We start from the raw sequence: 14,121 nt of genomic DNA on the forward strand, positions 1-14,121 counted from the left end.
CCTAAAATAATGGGAAGACTGAGATTTCTGCCAACCCAGAGGCCGGGGTGGTCCTTCATTTGTGTTCAGTCTGAATTAACGTGAAAGTTTGCTCTTCCCGAACCTAAGCTGCTTGTCTCTCTCCTTTCAAGATCCCAGCTCCTTCCTCTCTTCCTTGGTGATACCCATGAACTGCCAGTAGAGGCCACTCTAGTTCCACTTGTGGGGAATCACCTGGCTCAAGGCACACCCTACCCTGTCATTTTCTATACCTTATACTAATTTTCCCCACTGAGTAGTGGCTTAAATTTCTTGAGGAGATACCAGGGACTCCTGGTTTTGGTTTTCCAATGACTTGGAGGGCTGTCTAGGACTCTAGCTGAAATAAAGTTTCCTTAACTTCTACCTTGCAAAGTAGCCTTCTGGTATCCAGCGATCCCCTCATTGTCTGCAGAAAGAGATTTGAGATCTTGAACAGCGGAGGAACATCTGCTGTATTTGGTTTCAGAGCTTGGTACCAGTAGCTAACAGTTTTTGAATGCCTCCCCTGTGTTGGGCTCTGTTAAGCACGTTATGTGCATGACCGTGTTTAATTTTCATGAATCTTGGGTAGTTTACCCCTTCTTTGTAGGTGAGGACACTGAAACTCATGATAAGTGACTCCTCTGAGGTCCCACAGCTTAGGGACGGGGTGGTGGCGGTTGGTGTACAAATCCGACTGCTGAGCCCAGGTGCTCACTGCTTCTGTCCCACTAACTAGGTGGGAGGCCTGATATTACAAAGCAGGGGCTTGGCCTTTGGCAGCTGGCCAAGTGCTTCTTGCTGAACTGGGTCCTGGGAATATCGGAGGTAGTGCCTGCTAGGAGGTAGGAAAATGGATAGTTCCGTGCCTGCGTGTAGCACACAGCACTTCACTGGGCATCTGAGATCTGCATTCTGCCTCAGACCCATTCTGAGTGAAAGGTAGAGCTTACAGTTAATCCCTTGAGTCTAGTCTAAGTGATAGTGATCAGAACTCTTACCAGTGCTGCCACCAGGAGTTCAGGGGCAGGGGACAGGCTGTGCACGTGGATGTAGTGCCTTGAGCCAAACCACGGAACAGAAAATTGGAACAGAATTATATAAATTAAAGTCAGAAATTTCCTGTCCAGCCCACAGGGTGGAGTTTTCTCCATTCCTATCCATCCTACTGAATATAAACCCTGATTTGATGTCAGTAGGGGGAAGGAGCAGCTGGTAGGACTCACATTTCAGCTTTCTGAGTTCACCATGAATCTCAAGGTAGTCCTTGTGTTCCTGGCACTGTCCCTCATTACCATCTTTGCCCTGGCCTATATTTTGCTGACCAGCCAAGGTGGCTCCAGCCAGCCTCCCCGCTGCCCCTCTGTATCCCCCAGTGCCCAGCCCCGGACACCCCCCAGCCAGAGCCAGCTGTTTGCGGACCTGAGCCCAGAGGAGCTGACGGCTGTGATGAGCTTCCTGACCCAGCAGCTGGGGCCAGGCCTGGTGGACGCAGCCCAGGCCCGCCCCTCGGACAACTGTGTCTTCTCGGTGGAGCTGCAGCTGCCCCCCAAGGCTGCTGCCCTGGCCCACCTGGACAGGGGGAGTCCCCCGCCCGCCCGGGAGGCACTGGCCATCGTCTTCTTTGGCGGACAACCCCAGCCCAACGTGAGTGAGCTGGTGGTGGGGCCGCTGCCGCACCCCTCCTACCTGCGGGATGTGACGGTGGAGCGTCACGGGGGCCCCCTGCCCTATCACCGACGCCCCATGCTGGGAGCGGAGTTTGCCCAGATGTGGAACCATTTGAAGGAGGTGGAGCTACCCAAGGCACCAGTCTTTCTGGCTTCTGTCTTCAACTACAATGGCTCCACTCTGGCACCTCTGCATGCCACCCCCAGTGGCTTGCGCTCAGGGGACCGTGCTACCTGGATAGCCCTCTACCATAACATCTCAGGTGTTGGGATTTTCCTTCACCCAGTGGGGCTGGAGCTACTGCTGGACCACAGGGCCCTGGACCCTGCCCGCTGGGCTGTCCAGCGGGTCTTCTACCTTGGGCGCTACTATGCAGACTTGGGCCAGCTGGAGTGGGAGTTTAAGGCTGGCCGGCTGGAAGTTGCTAGAATTCCTCTACCCCTGCCGGATGGGGCTTCATCCCTGAAGTCCCGAGCCCCCCCAGGTCCTCTCCCCCCTCTTCAGTTCTCACCTCAGGGCTCCCGATACAGTGTGCGAGGGAACCTGGTGACGTCCTCCCTCTGGACATTTACGTTTGGTCACGGGGTGTTCAGCGGCATGAGGATTTTTGATATTCGGTTCAAAGGCGAGCGAGTGGCCTACGAAGTCAGTGTCCAGGAGTGTGTGTCTGTCTATGGTGCCGATTCACCCAAGACAATGATGACCCGATACTTGGATAGCAGCTATGGACTTGGCCGTCACAGCCGGGGCTTGGTTCGGGGAGTGGACTGCCCCTATCAATCTACGATGGTGGACATCCACATATTAGTGGGCACTGGGGCAGTCCAGCTGCTCCCGGGTGCTGTATGCGTGTTTGAGGAGGCCCAAGGACTACCCCTTCGGAGGCACCACAATCACCTTGAGAGTTATTTCTATGGTGGTTTGGCTGGCTCGGCCCTTGTAGTCAGGTCTGTGTCATCCGTAGGCAACTATGACTACATTTGGGACTTTGTATTGCACCCAAATGGGGCTCTGGAAGGGCGGGTCCATGCCACAGGCTATATCAACACGGCTTTCCTGAGTGGGGGTGAGGAGAGCCTCCTCTTTGGGAACCGCGTGGGGGAACGAGTGCTGGGGGCGGTGCACACGCATGCCTTCCACTTCAAGCTGGACCTGGACGTGGCAGGTGAGTGCTTGGGTGAGGATTGAGAGTTGGGGTGGAGGAGAGGGAAGGGAGACCCCCAAATCAAGCCACAAGCAGAGAGTGGCATGCCAGCACCACGATATATTGTGGCGACAGAGAGGGACTGGTGTGTATTCAACTGCAGTCAGCCCGAAACACCGGGCTGACCTGGCACAAGAGGAGGGATGCCCTCACCCGGCTCCCCTGACTTGCTGTGAAACTAGCGATTGTGAAACTAGTTTAAATGCAATGGCTGTGCCTGGCTGCCTTAGTCTCGAGTGACTCCGCGGGTAGTGAATTTGCCCCATCATTTGGGGCTCTGAGATTTTCCTAACGGATTCTGAGGGTCAGTGGTTATGGGGAAAGCAGGAAAAGGAAGCAGTCTAACAAGGTTTTCAGAGTAGAGGTGGTCCTGGGGCATAAGAAGGGTGGGGACACTAGTTGGGGGTTGCCTCACAGGATTTCGTAAAACTAGACAGAGTACAGTGGCCCCACCATCCTCCTGGGGAGGGTCATTTCATCTCTGCCAGCACATGTCATAACCAGCCCTCCAGTGACACAGCAGGCATGTAAGTCGTGCTGCAAGTGTAGAAAGGGATTTCTCAAGTGGGGCTCAAAGCACAGAGAGGACTTACTGTTCCTGGCAGATTTTTATCAAGAACAAAATAACTAACTTAATAAAGACTAGGAGACCCAGAAGAAAATAGAAGTCTCCGGCCCTTTGGCCTAAGGAGGGTGGGGGGAGATAGGACAAGAAGGGACTGGCCAAGTATAATGCTCTGTAACTACACATCTTGTGACACATTTTCTTATCCTCTTGATTATAAAGACATGATTTGGGGTGGGAGGAAAACTAAGAACATTCCATGTTTGAAATGAGCATATTAATTAACTATTCTTTGACGCATGTGGAATAGGACTTTTCTGATGTGAAGTTTCTCTTGAGCGTTTCTGGTATTAAAGAGCCTGTCTAGGGGTCCCTATAGTGCGCAGCCCAGGCGCCTGCGTACGGACAGCCTGCAGAGGCACTGGGCTCGGTGCAGCGCTCTGTGCACCATGCCAGGTGCCTTCACAATAGGTCCTGTTTAAAGGAACGGACAGCCTGAGCCTGCAGAAAGAGTATACGCATGTGCCAAGTGGGAAGAGGAGTGTACGTTATGAGTGCAATCGAATCCCGGGGAGGTTTCAGCCAATATAAAATCTAAATCTACTCACTTCTGAAGAAGAAAAACCAAAGTGGTCCCCACCTTGTGGAGAAAGGAAGCAAAATATCAGAGCTGGGAGAAATATGCAGAGCACCCTGGGAAGGGGATTGGGTGTTTCCAGCCAGCTTCTCCAAGACAAATCTCTCTTTCATAGTTAACAAGAATGTAACTAGCCACCTGCGTATTCTTTTCCACTTACAGAGCTCAGCTACAGAACAGCTCTTACTATGCCCGCTGTAGAGATTCAGAAAGAGTCAGAAGAGCCAAGAATTGGTCCAAGATCTACTAGGTAGACCAGTTGCTAATAGAACTTTCTGCAGTGATGGATATTCTCCATCTATGTTGTCGGATACGTTAGCCACTAATCACGTGGCAACGGAGCACTCAAAATGTGGCTAGTGTGACTGAGGAACTGCATTTTTAACTTAAATGGGTCTAGCCACTTGTGATCTTAACCGTACTGAACAGGTCAGGTTCAAAGAAGATGGGCCAGCACTCGAATCCAGACCTGGGTCCCAGCACAGAGTGCTCTCTGATGAGCTCTGCTGCCCCTTGTCAGGCCAGTGCAGTGGGCATCGTGGGGGAACCAAGGGACCGTCTCACCTGGTGTGGACCTCCTTTCCCCCCCTCCCCCTGGCAGGGCTGAAAAACTGGGTGGTAGCTGAAGACGTGGTGTTTAAACCTGTGGCAGCCCCTTGGAGTCCAGAGCACCAACTGCAGCGCCCACAGCTGACTCGGCAGGTCCTGGGAAGGGAGGACCTGACAGCTTTTTCCTTGGGAAACCCCCTTCCCCGCTACCTTTATCTGGCTAGCGACCAGACTAATGTCTGGGGTCACCAGCGCGGGTACCGAATCCAGATCCACAGCCCCCTCGGCATTCACATGCCCCTGGAGAGCGACATGGAGAGGGCCCTCAGCTGGGGGAGGTGAGGAGGGCTCTGGGCACTGGGTGGTAGGGAAGGACTGGTCCGCTTCCCCATCCCAGCTCTTGGAGACCCCAACTCACTACCCTTAGCTTACCATTCACCCCCCTACCTCTAAGATCCAAGTAGATCTGGAATGGGGAGTGGTCTCACACAGAATCTGATCCAAAAGACTTCTAGGCCAGTAACGGACCCTGACATTTTCTGACACCACCTTCCTTCAACATTCCTGGTCAGATACCAGCTCGTGGTGACCCGGAGGAAGGAGGAGGAATCACAGAGCAGCAGCATCTATTACCAGAATGACATCTGGACACCCACCATGGCCTTTGCTGACTTCATCAACAATGAGACCCTCTTAGGAGAGGTTGGTAGCCCCAGAGGCAGAGGAGAGGGTCAATTTATGCTCAATGTCTTGGCTGCCCAGTCCCTGACCGTAGGTTGGAGGGCATGGTAGGTTTCCAGTTCTCAGATTCAGGGGCCAACAAAGGTCATTCCTCTTGAGGTGAGATTAGCTCTGAGACCCTGACCACTCCGACGCTTCTCACAGGATCACCCTGCCTACAATGTGGGCCCAGGGCTGGGCAGAGGTGGAAGCAAGGCTGAGGCTAGGGGCTGGGCATCGTGGCTGAGGGGGGTGGTTCTCTGGGTCTTGCCTCCAAAGTCTTTCAGCCTCTTCCTCTTCCTGCAGGACCTGGTGGCTTGGGTTACAGCCAGCTTCCTGCATATCCCCCATGCTGAGGATGTCCCCAACACTGTGACTCTGGGGAACAGAGTTGGCTTCTTGCTCCGACCCTATAACTTCTTTGATGAGGATCCTTCCATCTTCTCCCCTGGCAGCGTCTACTTTGAGAAGGACCAGGATGCTGGGCTCTGCAGTGTCAACCCTGTGGCCTGTGTCCCCCACCTGGCGGCCTGTGTCCCAGACTTGCCCCCTTTCTTTTACCAGGACTTTTAGCCCCAAGGGTGTGGTGGGACATGGAGGGAGGTTGCTGAGATGTTTGTACCTTTCTCTCTGTTCTCTCTTCCTGCTCCCTTGACTCTTACCTATTAATGTTCCTTAGGAAACAGCCTCCCATACTATACCCTTATATGTCCCCTCCATTAATTCCTATTTTCAGTTCATTTTAAATGATGAATTTATACAAATGATATTATTAAAATATTCAAGCAAAAACATCACAATTCTACCACTCAGAAATAGCTAGTGTTCACATTTGGTGAATGTTATGCCAGACATTTCTTTATGCATATGCATTGAAATGGAAGAATAGATGGAATTTTGTAAAAATAGATGGTGTGTGTGATTTATAATAAAAGGTATTACAAGATTTTTATTGCTTGAATTTCTTCTATTTGACTTTTGAAGTATCTAGAATCTGGCTTCCCCCCTCTCCCCCCCCCAACCCCCGTGCCCCCTCCCACCCTTCCCCCGCCCCCCCCCCCCCCGGGGGAATATTAAGGACTCTGGCTAAGGAAATTAGCAATGGAAGAAGAGAGGGCAAGGGGGATAGACCTGGCCAAGGAATGCTGCTTGGGAAGCTACAGGGCTGGCGGTGGGGGTTTCCTTGGAAGGAGAACAATAGCTCCAAGTTACAGGCAAGGGAACATCTGGCCCTGGGAAGGTGGGGGTTGGGGGAAGAAGCCAGGCTGAAGGGGACGGGGGTCTGCTCTGTGCAGACCCACCCAGCTCCTTACTGGTGGTGCTTTTCCAGGTTCTGGCTGATCAGTTGCATTATTTTGAAATCCCACTCTCCTCTGCCTACCCCAGCTCTCCCCAGTTCCAACCCTGACCCAGAAAGCAGAGTCTGATTTGGAGCCTGGAAGACAAAGCCATGTAAGGTCTGTGGAAATCTCTGCCGCCCTGCTTCTGGCCCGCCCCCCAACCCCAGCCTGCCCCGCCCCCTCCCCAGCCTTCCCATGTCCTTCCCACCCTCCCCACCCTCAGTATCCTGAACCGCTGAATAGCCGGAACCTTAGCCAGAGTCCAGGAGACCCCTGTATAGAAGCTAAGAGACCTTCCTCTGCTGACCTGAGAATACACGTCTCCACTCCAGCTCAATTCTCTGTCCTGCTGTCACTGACAATGAACCAGAAGACCACTCTGGTGCTCCTCGCTCTGGCTGTCATCACAATTTTTGCCTTGGTGTGTGTCCTGCTAGCTGGCAGGGGAGGAGATGGAGGTGAACCCGGCCAGCCGCCCCGCTGCCCCTCTGTCTCCCCCAGTGCCCAGCCCCAGACACCCCCCAGCCAGAGCCAGCTGTTTGCGGACCTGAGCCCAGAGGAGCTGACGGCTGTGATGAGCTTCCTGACCCAGCAGCTGGGGCCAGGCCTGGTGGACGCAGCCCAGGCCCGCCCCTCGGACAACTGCGTCTTCTCGGTGGAGCTGCAGCTGCCCCCCAAGGCTGCTGCCCTGGCCCACCTGGACAGGGGGAGTCCCCCGCCCGCCCGGGAGGCACTGGCCATCGTCTTCTTTGGCGGACAACCCCGGCCCAACGTGAGTGAGCTGGTGGTGGGGCCGCTGCCGCACCCCTCCTACCTGCGGGATGTGACGGTGGAGCGTCACGGGGGCCCCCTGCCCTATCACCGACGCCCCGTGCTGATGCGAGAGTACCGGGACATACACCAGCTGATCTTCGACAGAGAGCTGCCCCAGGCTGCTGGTCTCCTCCACCACTGCTGTTTCTATAAACGCCAAGGACGGAACCTGGTGGCGATGAACGCGGCCCCCCAAGGTTTGCAGTCAGGGGACCGGGCCACCTGGTTTGGCCTCTACTACAACATCTCAGGGGCTGGGTTTTTCCTGCACCCCGTGGGGTTGGAGCTGCTGGTAGACCACAAGGCTCTGGAGCCTGCCCATTGGACCATCCAGAAGGTGTTCTTTCAAGGCCGCTACTATGAGAGTTTGGCCCAGCTGGAAGACCAGTTTGAGGCCGGCCTGGTGAATGTGGTGCTGATCCCAGACAACGGCACAGGTGGGTCCTGGTCCTTGAAGTCCCAGGTGCCTCGGGGTCCGAGTCCTCCTCTGCAGTTCCACCCCCAGGGCCCCCGCTTCAGTGTCCAGGGGAGTCAAGTGGCCTCCTCATTGTGGACTTTCTCCTTTGGCCTTGGAGCTTTCAGTGGCCCAAGGATCTTTGACATCCGCTTCCGGGGAGAACGACTAGCTTATGAGATCAGTCTCCAGGAGGCCTTGGCCATCTATGGTGGAAATTCCCCCGCAGCATTGCTCACCCGCTATATCGATGGCAGCTTTGGCATGGGCAAGTACTCCACTCCCCTGACCCGGGGGGTGGACTGCCCCTACCTGGCCACCTACGTGGACTGGCACTTCCTTCTGGAGTCCCAAGCCCCTAAGACAATGCGTGATGCCATTTGTGTGTTTGAACAGAACCAGGGCCTCCCCCTGAGGCGACACCACTCAAATTTCTACTCCCGCTATTTTGGGGGCCTTGCAGAGACAGTGCTGGTCCTCAGATCTGTGTCGACCTTGCTCAATTATGACTATCTGTGGGATATGGTCTTCCATTCCAGCGGGGCCATAGAGGTCCGATTCCATGCCACCGGCTACATCAGCTCAGCATTTCTCTTTGGTGCTGCCCGAAGGTACGGGAACCAGGTTGGGGAGCACACGCTGGGCACCGTCCACACCCACAGTGCCCACTTCAAGGTGGATCTGGATGTAGCAGGTAAGATATTCTAGCAGAAACAAGGATTACAGAAGAGGGGACTGAAAAGTTGTCTGTTTGCTTTGGGTTTTCTGGAAGTTATCAGGAAAGGCAGATCTGAGTATGAGTTGTGGTTTGGGAGTTTCATACTTCCACTTTTGTTGGACGGGAGAAAGTTGGCTGCTGAATTTTATTTGGATCTTAGCTCATTGGCTGAGAGCAATGTCACCCTCTCTCCACATGACCTCATCTGAAAATCTTGAGAAATGGCAAAGCTCAGGGAGGAGGCAGCCTCTGGGCTCGCAAGGTCCCCTTTGCCCTCCTCCCTCCCTCCCTCTTACACAGGCCCCACTTCAGGGAGGCAGCCCTTCATTTTTCAGTTCATTTCTCTGTGTGTGGCCTGTGGTGCTGAGGTTTTGGAGGCTCTGTTTGCATTGTGCCAAGTCCCTGGCACATGCAGGCCCGTCATGGAATACCCCGGGTTGTACATTTCCTTGGGAGATGAAGCCCCCCTCCTCCCTGAAATTCCGTGTCTCTCTGGGCACAATACACTTTATAGCATAGGTGCTGTGGAGTGTTCAGATAGATCCTGGGGTTAGTGGTCACCGAGAGCGCCAAAGATACGTGAGGTCTTGGAGTCTGTCTTTCCACTTTCCTTCCCCACATTAAGTCAATCACCCATTTTTTTTCTGGTCTGCCTCCAAAATGTGTCAAAGCCTTGCTGGGCCAGCCTTCTCTCTGCTGTTTCCACTCTTCTTCCTCTCAGGTCCAGGGGCCACCTACCAGCCTGTGCCTGCATGCTCCCCTGGGTAGCTCCAAGTTTCCCCATCACCTATAAGATCCGCACTCAGAGGGTGCAAGGCCCTTCCCCTCAAGAGTGCGGCTCCAGCCCGCCTTTCAGGCTCCTCCCCGGGCTGTCTTAGCCACGCCCACCCCCTCCGAGGCCCGGGACACACGAGTCACCCCAGTCACACACGAGTCAGGCTTCTATGCTTTTGCTCATGTTTCGTCCCTGCCTAGAACGCCCTGCTGTGCTGGTCGTATGTCTTGATACAAGGCTGAAAGGCACCCAGGAAGGCCCCCTTTTCCGGCCTGCGCCTGTATTCCTGTGACCTTGGACCGTGAACGTGCTCCTCTCGCACAGCAAGCCAGCCAGGGCTTTGCCTGCTGCAGCCTCCGTGAGAGCAGGAGGGAAAGCACAGGATTTCATTCCTCCGTGTGTCCCAGGGCTGAGCACAGTCTCTCCATTAATAAGTGTGAAGGAGTAATGAATGAAATCCTTGAGGAAATACTTTACAGGTCAACAGCTTTGGCTGAAAGATCAGGGATATCTTGGGGAGAGGGAAGGGGAGCAGGGGGCACACCCAGTTCTGGGTTTCTCTTTGGCCCCACTCTGAAGCAGTGAGTGGAGGGGAGGGGACAGAGTCCAGAGGGGACAGGGCAGCTGCGTGACCAGCCCTCCCTCCCGCCCACCTCCACCCCACCCCGGCAGGACTGGAGAACTGGGTCTGGGCTGAGGACACGTCCTATGTCCCCACGGCGGTACCCTGGAGCCCCGAGCACCAGATGCAGAGGCTGCAGGTGACCCGGAAGCTGCTGGAGACTGAGGAGCAGGCCGCCTTCCCCCTGGGAGGCACCCCACCCCGCTACGTGTACCTGGCCAGCAACCACAGCAACAAGTGGGGTCACCCGCGGGGCTACCGCATCCAGATGCTCAGCTTTGCTGGGGAGCCGCTGCCCCAGAACAGCTCCATGGAGAGGGCCTTCAGCTGGGGAAGGTGAGCGGCAGGGTGTCAGAGAGGGGCTGGGGGAGGAGTGAGAAGGAGTGGGAACCCAGCTGAAACTGTATTCGAGGGAGAGGTGGGAGCTCCGTTAGGATTTCCCAGTTGCCAAAATGCGTGCACCGGGCATATGTTCCCTGCGGGAGGCTAAGGCCCAGGCGGGAGACACCCCTTCCTCATTTTGGATGGGGGGAGACGCCATGCCGTGAAATGGCAGGGGGATGATCAGAAAGGAGGATGTGGAAAGAGGTTGGCTGACCCACTGAGGTAGCACCAGAGTCACGGTACGAGTGAGATGAGAAGCCGGAGGTCTGTGCACTCAGCCCCCCTTCCATCATAATCAGGCAGCAGGACAGGGGTAGTGACCATGGAGGCCTGACCAGTGCCTCCCTAGGTACCAGCTGGCAGTGACTCGGCGGAAGGAGGAGGAACCCAGCAGCACCAGCGTCTACAATCAGAACGACCCTTGGGCCCCCACTGTGGATTTCACCGACTTCATCAACAATGAGACCATTGCTGGAGAGGTCAGTTGACTGTGGGAGGGTGAGGGGAGGGAGACAGGGGCACAAAGAGGAGCCCCACCTTTTCTTTAGTTCCCTGAAACCCATCTGGTCCCCCAGGGGCGGAGCTGACTCCTGCCTTCCGTGCTTTTGCGGATCCACCATTACCTCATGGGAGTTCATTTGCAGACGCTGGCCGAGGCCCCAACCCATCCTGGAGACCTGTGGCTTTCTGAGTCTTAGCTTCATGGACTTTGTCCTTTGGGGGCCTCAGGATTCAAGGAGGGCTGGAAGACCACACTTCTTGTGTGTAAAGCTCCTCTCATTTCTGGCCTGACCTCTAAAAGATTAATTTCTGAATGTCAGACACTTTTGCCTCCTAAGCCCTGGTCTCCCCACTCCATCCTCCTCTCAGTCATAGCTGGGGACACGTGGAGAGCGAGAGAGAGGCTAGCTAAAGTAGCCTGTGGGCGTCATTCCTCTGGGGGTGGATAGGCTGATGGTGGCATGATGAAACATGTCCGAAATGGAGAGCACAGGCTGGGACAGGGAGGCAGGGGCTGCTCCCAGTATGAAGCTGACTATGCTCGGACTCCTGGGCCAGTGGGAAGACTGTTTAAAGACTTAAGATCCTTTCAAGGAAAGGTGGGCTGGCAAGGTGGATCCGTACACACAGGGCTACTGGAGGAGGCAGGCATGTCCTTCGCAAAGCCAGGCCTCAGGATCATCTTTCTTCTCCCCTGCCAGGACTTGGTGGCCTGGGTGACAGCTGGCTTCCTGCACATCCCACATGCAGAAGACATTCCCAACACGGTGACTGTGGGGAACGGTGTGGGCTTCTTCCTCCGACCCTACAACTTCTTTGACCAGGACCCTTCCTTCGATTCTCCTGATTCCGTCTATTTCCGGGAGGACCAGGATGCTGGGGCCTGCGAGGTCAATCCCATGGCCTGCCTCCCCCAGGCTGCTGCCTGTGCCCCAGACCTCCCTGCCTTCTCCCACGGGGGCTTCTCTCACAGCTAGGGGGGTCCCTGGGATGGGGAATGTGGCCAGGGGCTCCAGGGCCAGGGTGTGTGGGGAGGGGAACAGTGGGCACTGGGCCAGGCAGCCTGGTACCCTCTTTTCTCCCAAGGCCCCTCTGTATGGCCCTCCCTGACACCCCCTCCCTGCTGGGAGCATCCTGAGCCTGTGATGCCTGACCCTGGGGGAGGGGCAGACACACAACTCAGCTTTGTTGGCCCCAGACCTGCTGGGTTCCTGTCCCAGAGAGAGTGGCCAGCTGAAGCCTGGACTGATGGCCAAGCTTTTCCCAGAAGACTCCTGTTTTTTGTGGGTTTGTTTTTGTTTTTGTTTTTTATTTCTGGCTTTCCCAAGTCTTTTTCATCCATCTCCAGGTTTCTCCTGAGCCTCCTCAGTCCCTCACTTGGGAGGTGAGGGTGGCGTTTCTGCACTGGGGATAGTCCCCTAGAAGCCCCAGGGCAGGGTTCCTGCCAGGCCTACATATCCACGGATGAGCTAGAAGGGGTTCCTTAGCCCATGTTCCTCTTATACAAGGCCTCCTTCTCTCCCTCCTTCTCCCTTTTGCCTACTGTTTTTTCTTCATTCCCCACCTGTTCTTATATCCTGAGATTTCCCTCCCAGCCCCGAGAAGATGTTCCTCTGTCCCGATGCTCCCCTAGCCTTGATTTCTCAACTTAGGTCTCCTCCCCTGACTCTATGCCTGTGGAAGTCTCAAAATGCAAGGGACATCTAGTTTGAGAGGACAATCCCTGTCTGTCCCCTGTGTCTGTCACAAACCGGACTAGGAGTTGTCCCCACCCCTGTCCTGGGGCAGGCTGTAATTCCCTGAGAAAGTTCCCTCCGCCCCTTTGTATTCACCTGCCTCGAAGTCTCCGGCAGAGGATGGTCACACAGACAGCAGCCGCTCAAGTTAGCATTTGAGGTGGATTTGTGGGTGCAGTGGTAATGAGGAGCAGTCATTTTTGCCAGCGGTGTATGTGACCAGTGACCTCTACCCCGCAGCAACAGACATGGAAGGCTGGTGGGCACCAATGGTGAGAAGCAGTGAGACCCAAGAATTCCAGCAACCTAGAGGTGTCCAACACAGGTGGCCATGCAAATGAGCTGGGCGGGGCCGGGGGTGGCTCCCACCACGCTGTCCTTCAAGGGGGTCTGGGCGAGGGATGGGTATACCAATAGTGAGAGATTGGAAACAACAGAAACTTCCTTTCCTAGAGGATTGGTTAACTAAATTCTTGTACCGCCTTACTATGCAGCTATAAAAAGAATTCTCTCTCTTTGTATACTAATATGGAATGATCTTCCAATGAACAGCAAGGTGTATGTAGTGCCCCTCCCCTCTGGGTTGTAGAAGGGAGGAAACTATAAGTACATATTCACGTGGGGGCGTCTGGGTGGCTCAGTTGGTTAAGCGTCCCACTCTTGATTTCAGCTCAGGTCATGATCTCACAGTTTGTGAGCTCAAGTCCCACATTGGGACTGTCAGTGCAGAGCTTCCTTGGACTCTCTCTCTCCCTTCCTCTCTCTCTCTCTCTGCCCTTCCCCCCCCCCCCCCGTCTCTCTCTCTCTCAAAATAAATAAACTTTAAAAAAATAAATAAATACATATTCACTTGTATATGCATATTCACAAGAGACTAGTGATACTTTTGGGGAGGGGAACCGGGAGGTGGGGACGGGGCAGGGAGGAGACTTAGCACACTATATACCCTTTTGTATATTTTGAATTTTGAGCCATGTGACTGTATTACCTATTCAAAATTAATAAAAAATGGACCCAACCAGGACCTGACTTTTTTTTTTTTTTTAATTGACAAGTCTTTTAGGAAGGGTTGAGGGTAGTTGGAGGGTTAAGTAAGTGAAGGTATGGACCCAGGGACTCAATTTGGTAAAGTTTCTGAGACCCGGAGAATGGATGTGGCCTCTGGTAACTCCTTTGCACTTTCTTGTCTATCCCCGATAACAATGCAAAACTTCAGCCACCCTCTCTCACTCCCTCTCTGTCTCTCTCTCTTTTTTCCTCCTCTCTGTCTCTCTTCAAAGAGGGGACAATGAGAAACAATGGAGAGAAGTGACCTCTGCCTGCTGGAAGCCCAGGCCAGGCCAGGAGGTGACGTTCAGGAAACCAGTTTGGGCTTCCGCTCAGCCTCTGACCAGAGGGAGACCCTGTCTAGGGAACTCAGGCATCACAGAAG

The 14,121-nt window shown here is 54.5% G+C and overlaps 2 protein-coding genes across 4 annotated transcripts; both read left to right on the forward strand.

The window, feature by feature from the left end:
* The first annotated feature begins 21 nt into the window (after positions 1-21).
* Positions 22-6,292, forward strand: AOC2 (amine oxidase copper containing 2). Of its 3 annotated transcripts, none has more exons than XM_045044998.1 (4): positions 22-2,836; positions 4,240-4,327; positions 5,199-5,328; positions 5,653-6,292. In XM_045044998.1, exons 1-4 carry the CDS (start codon positions 1,249-1,251, stop codon positions 5,917-5,919), a joined length of 2,073 nt encoding a protein of 690 aa, XP_044900933.1. In that variant the 5' UTR covers positions 22-1,248; the 3' UTR covers positions 5,920-6,292. The 3 variants fall into 3 exon arrangements, with proteins under 3 accessions (XP_044900933.1, XP_003996960.1, XP_044900932.1); XM_003996911.5 differs by lacking the exon at positions 4,240-4,327 and adding an exon at positions 4,679-4,964; XM_045044997.1 differs by lacking the exon at positions 4,240-4,327 and adding an exon at positions 4,679-4,775.
* A 600-nt stretch (positions 6,293-6,892) lies between these two features.
* Positions 6,893-13,713, forward strand: AOC3 (amine oxidase copper containing 3). Its single transcript, XM_011289125.4, has 4 exons — positions 6,893-8,647; positions 10,119-10,404; positions 10,802-10,931; positions 11,655-13,713. Exons 1-4 carry the CDS (start codon positions 7,048-7,050, stop codon positions 11,928-11,930), a joined length of 2,292 nt encoding a protein of 763 aa, XP_011287427.3. The 5' UTR covers positions 6,893-7,047; the 3' UTR covers positions 11,931-13,713.
* The last annotated feature ends 408 nt before the right edge of the window (positions 13,714-14,121 follow it).

The sequence above is a fragment of the Felis catus genome, chromosome E1 (genome assembly GCF_018350175.1).
Source record: "Felis catus isolate Fca126 chromosome E1, F.catus_Fca126_mat1.0, whole genome shotgun sequence".
Lineage (NCBI taxonomy): Eukaryota > Metazoa > Chordata > Mammalia > Carnivora > Felidae > Felis > Felis catus.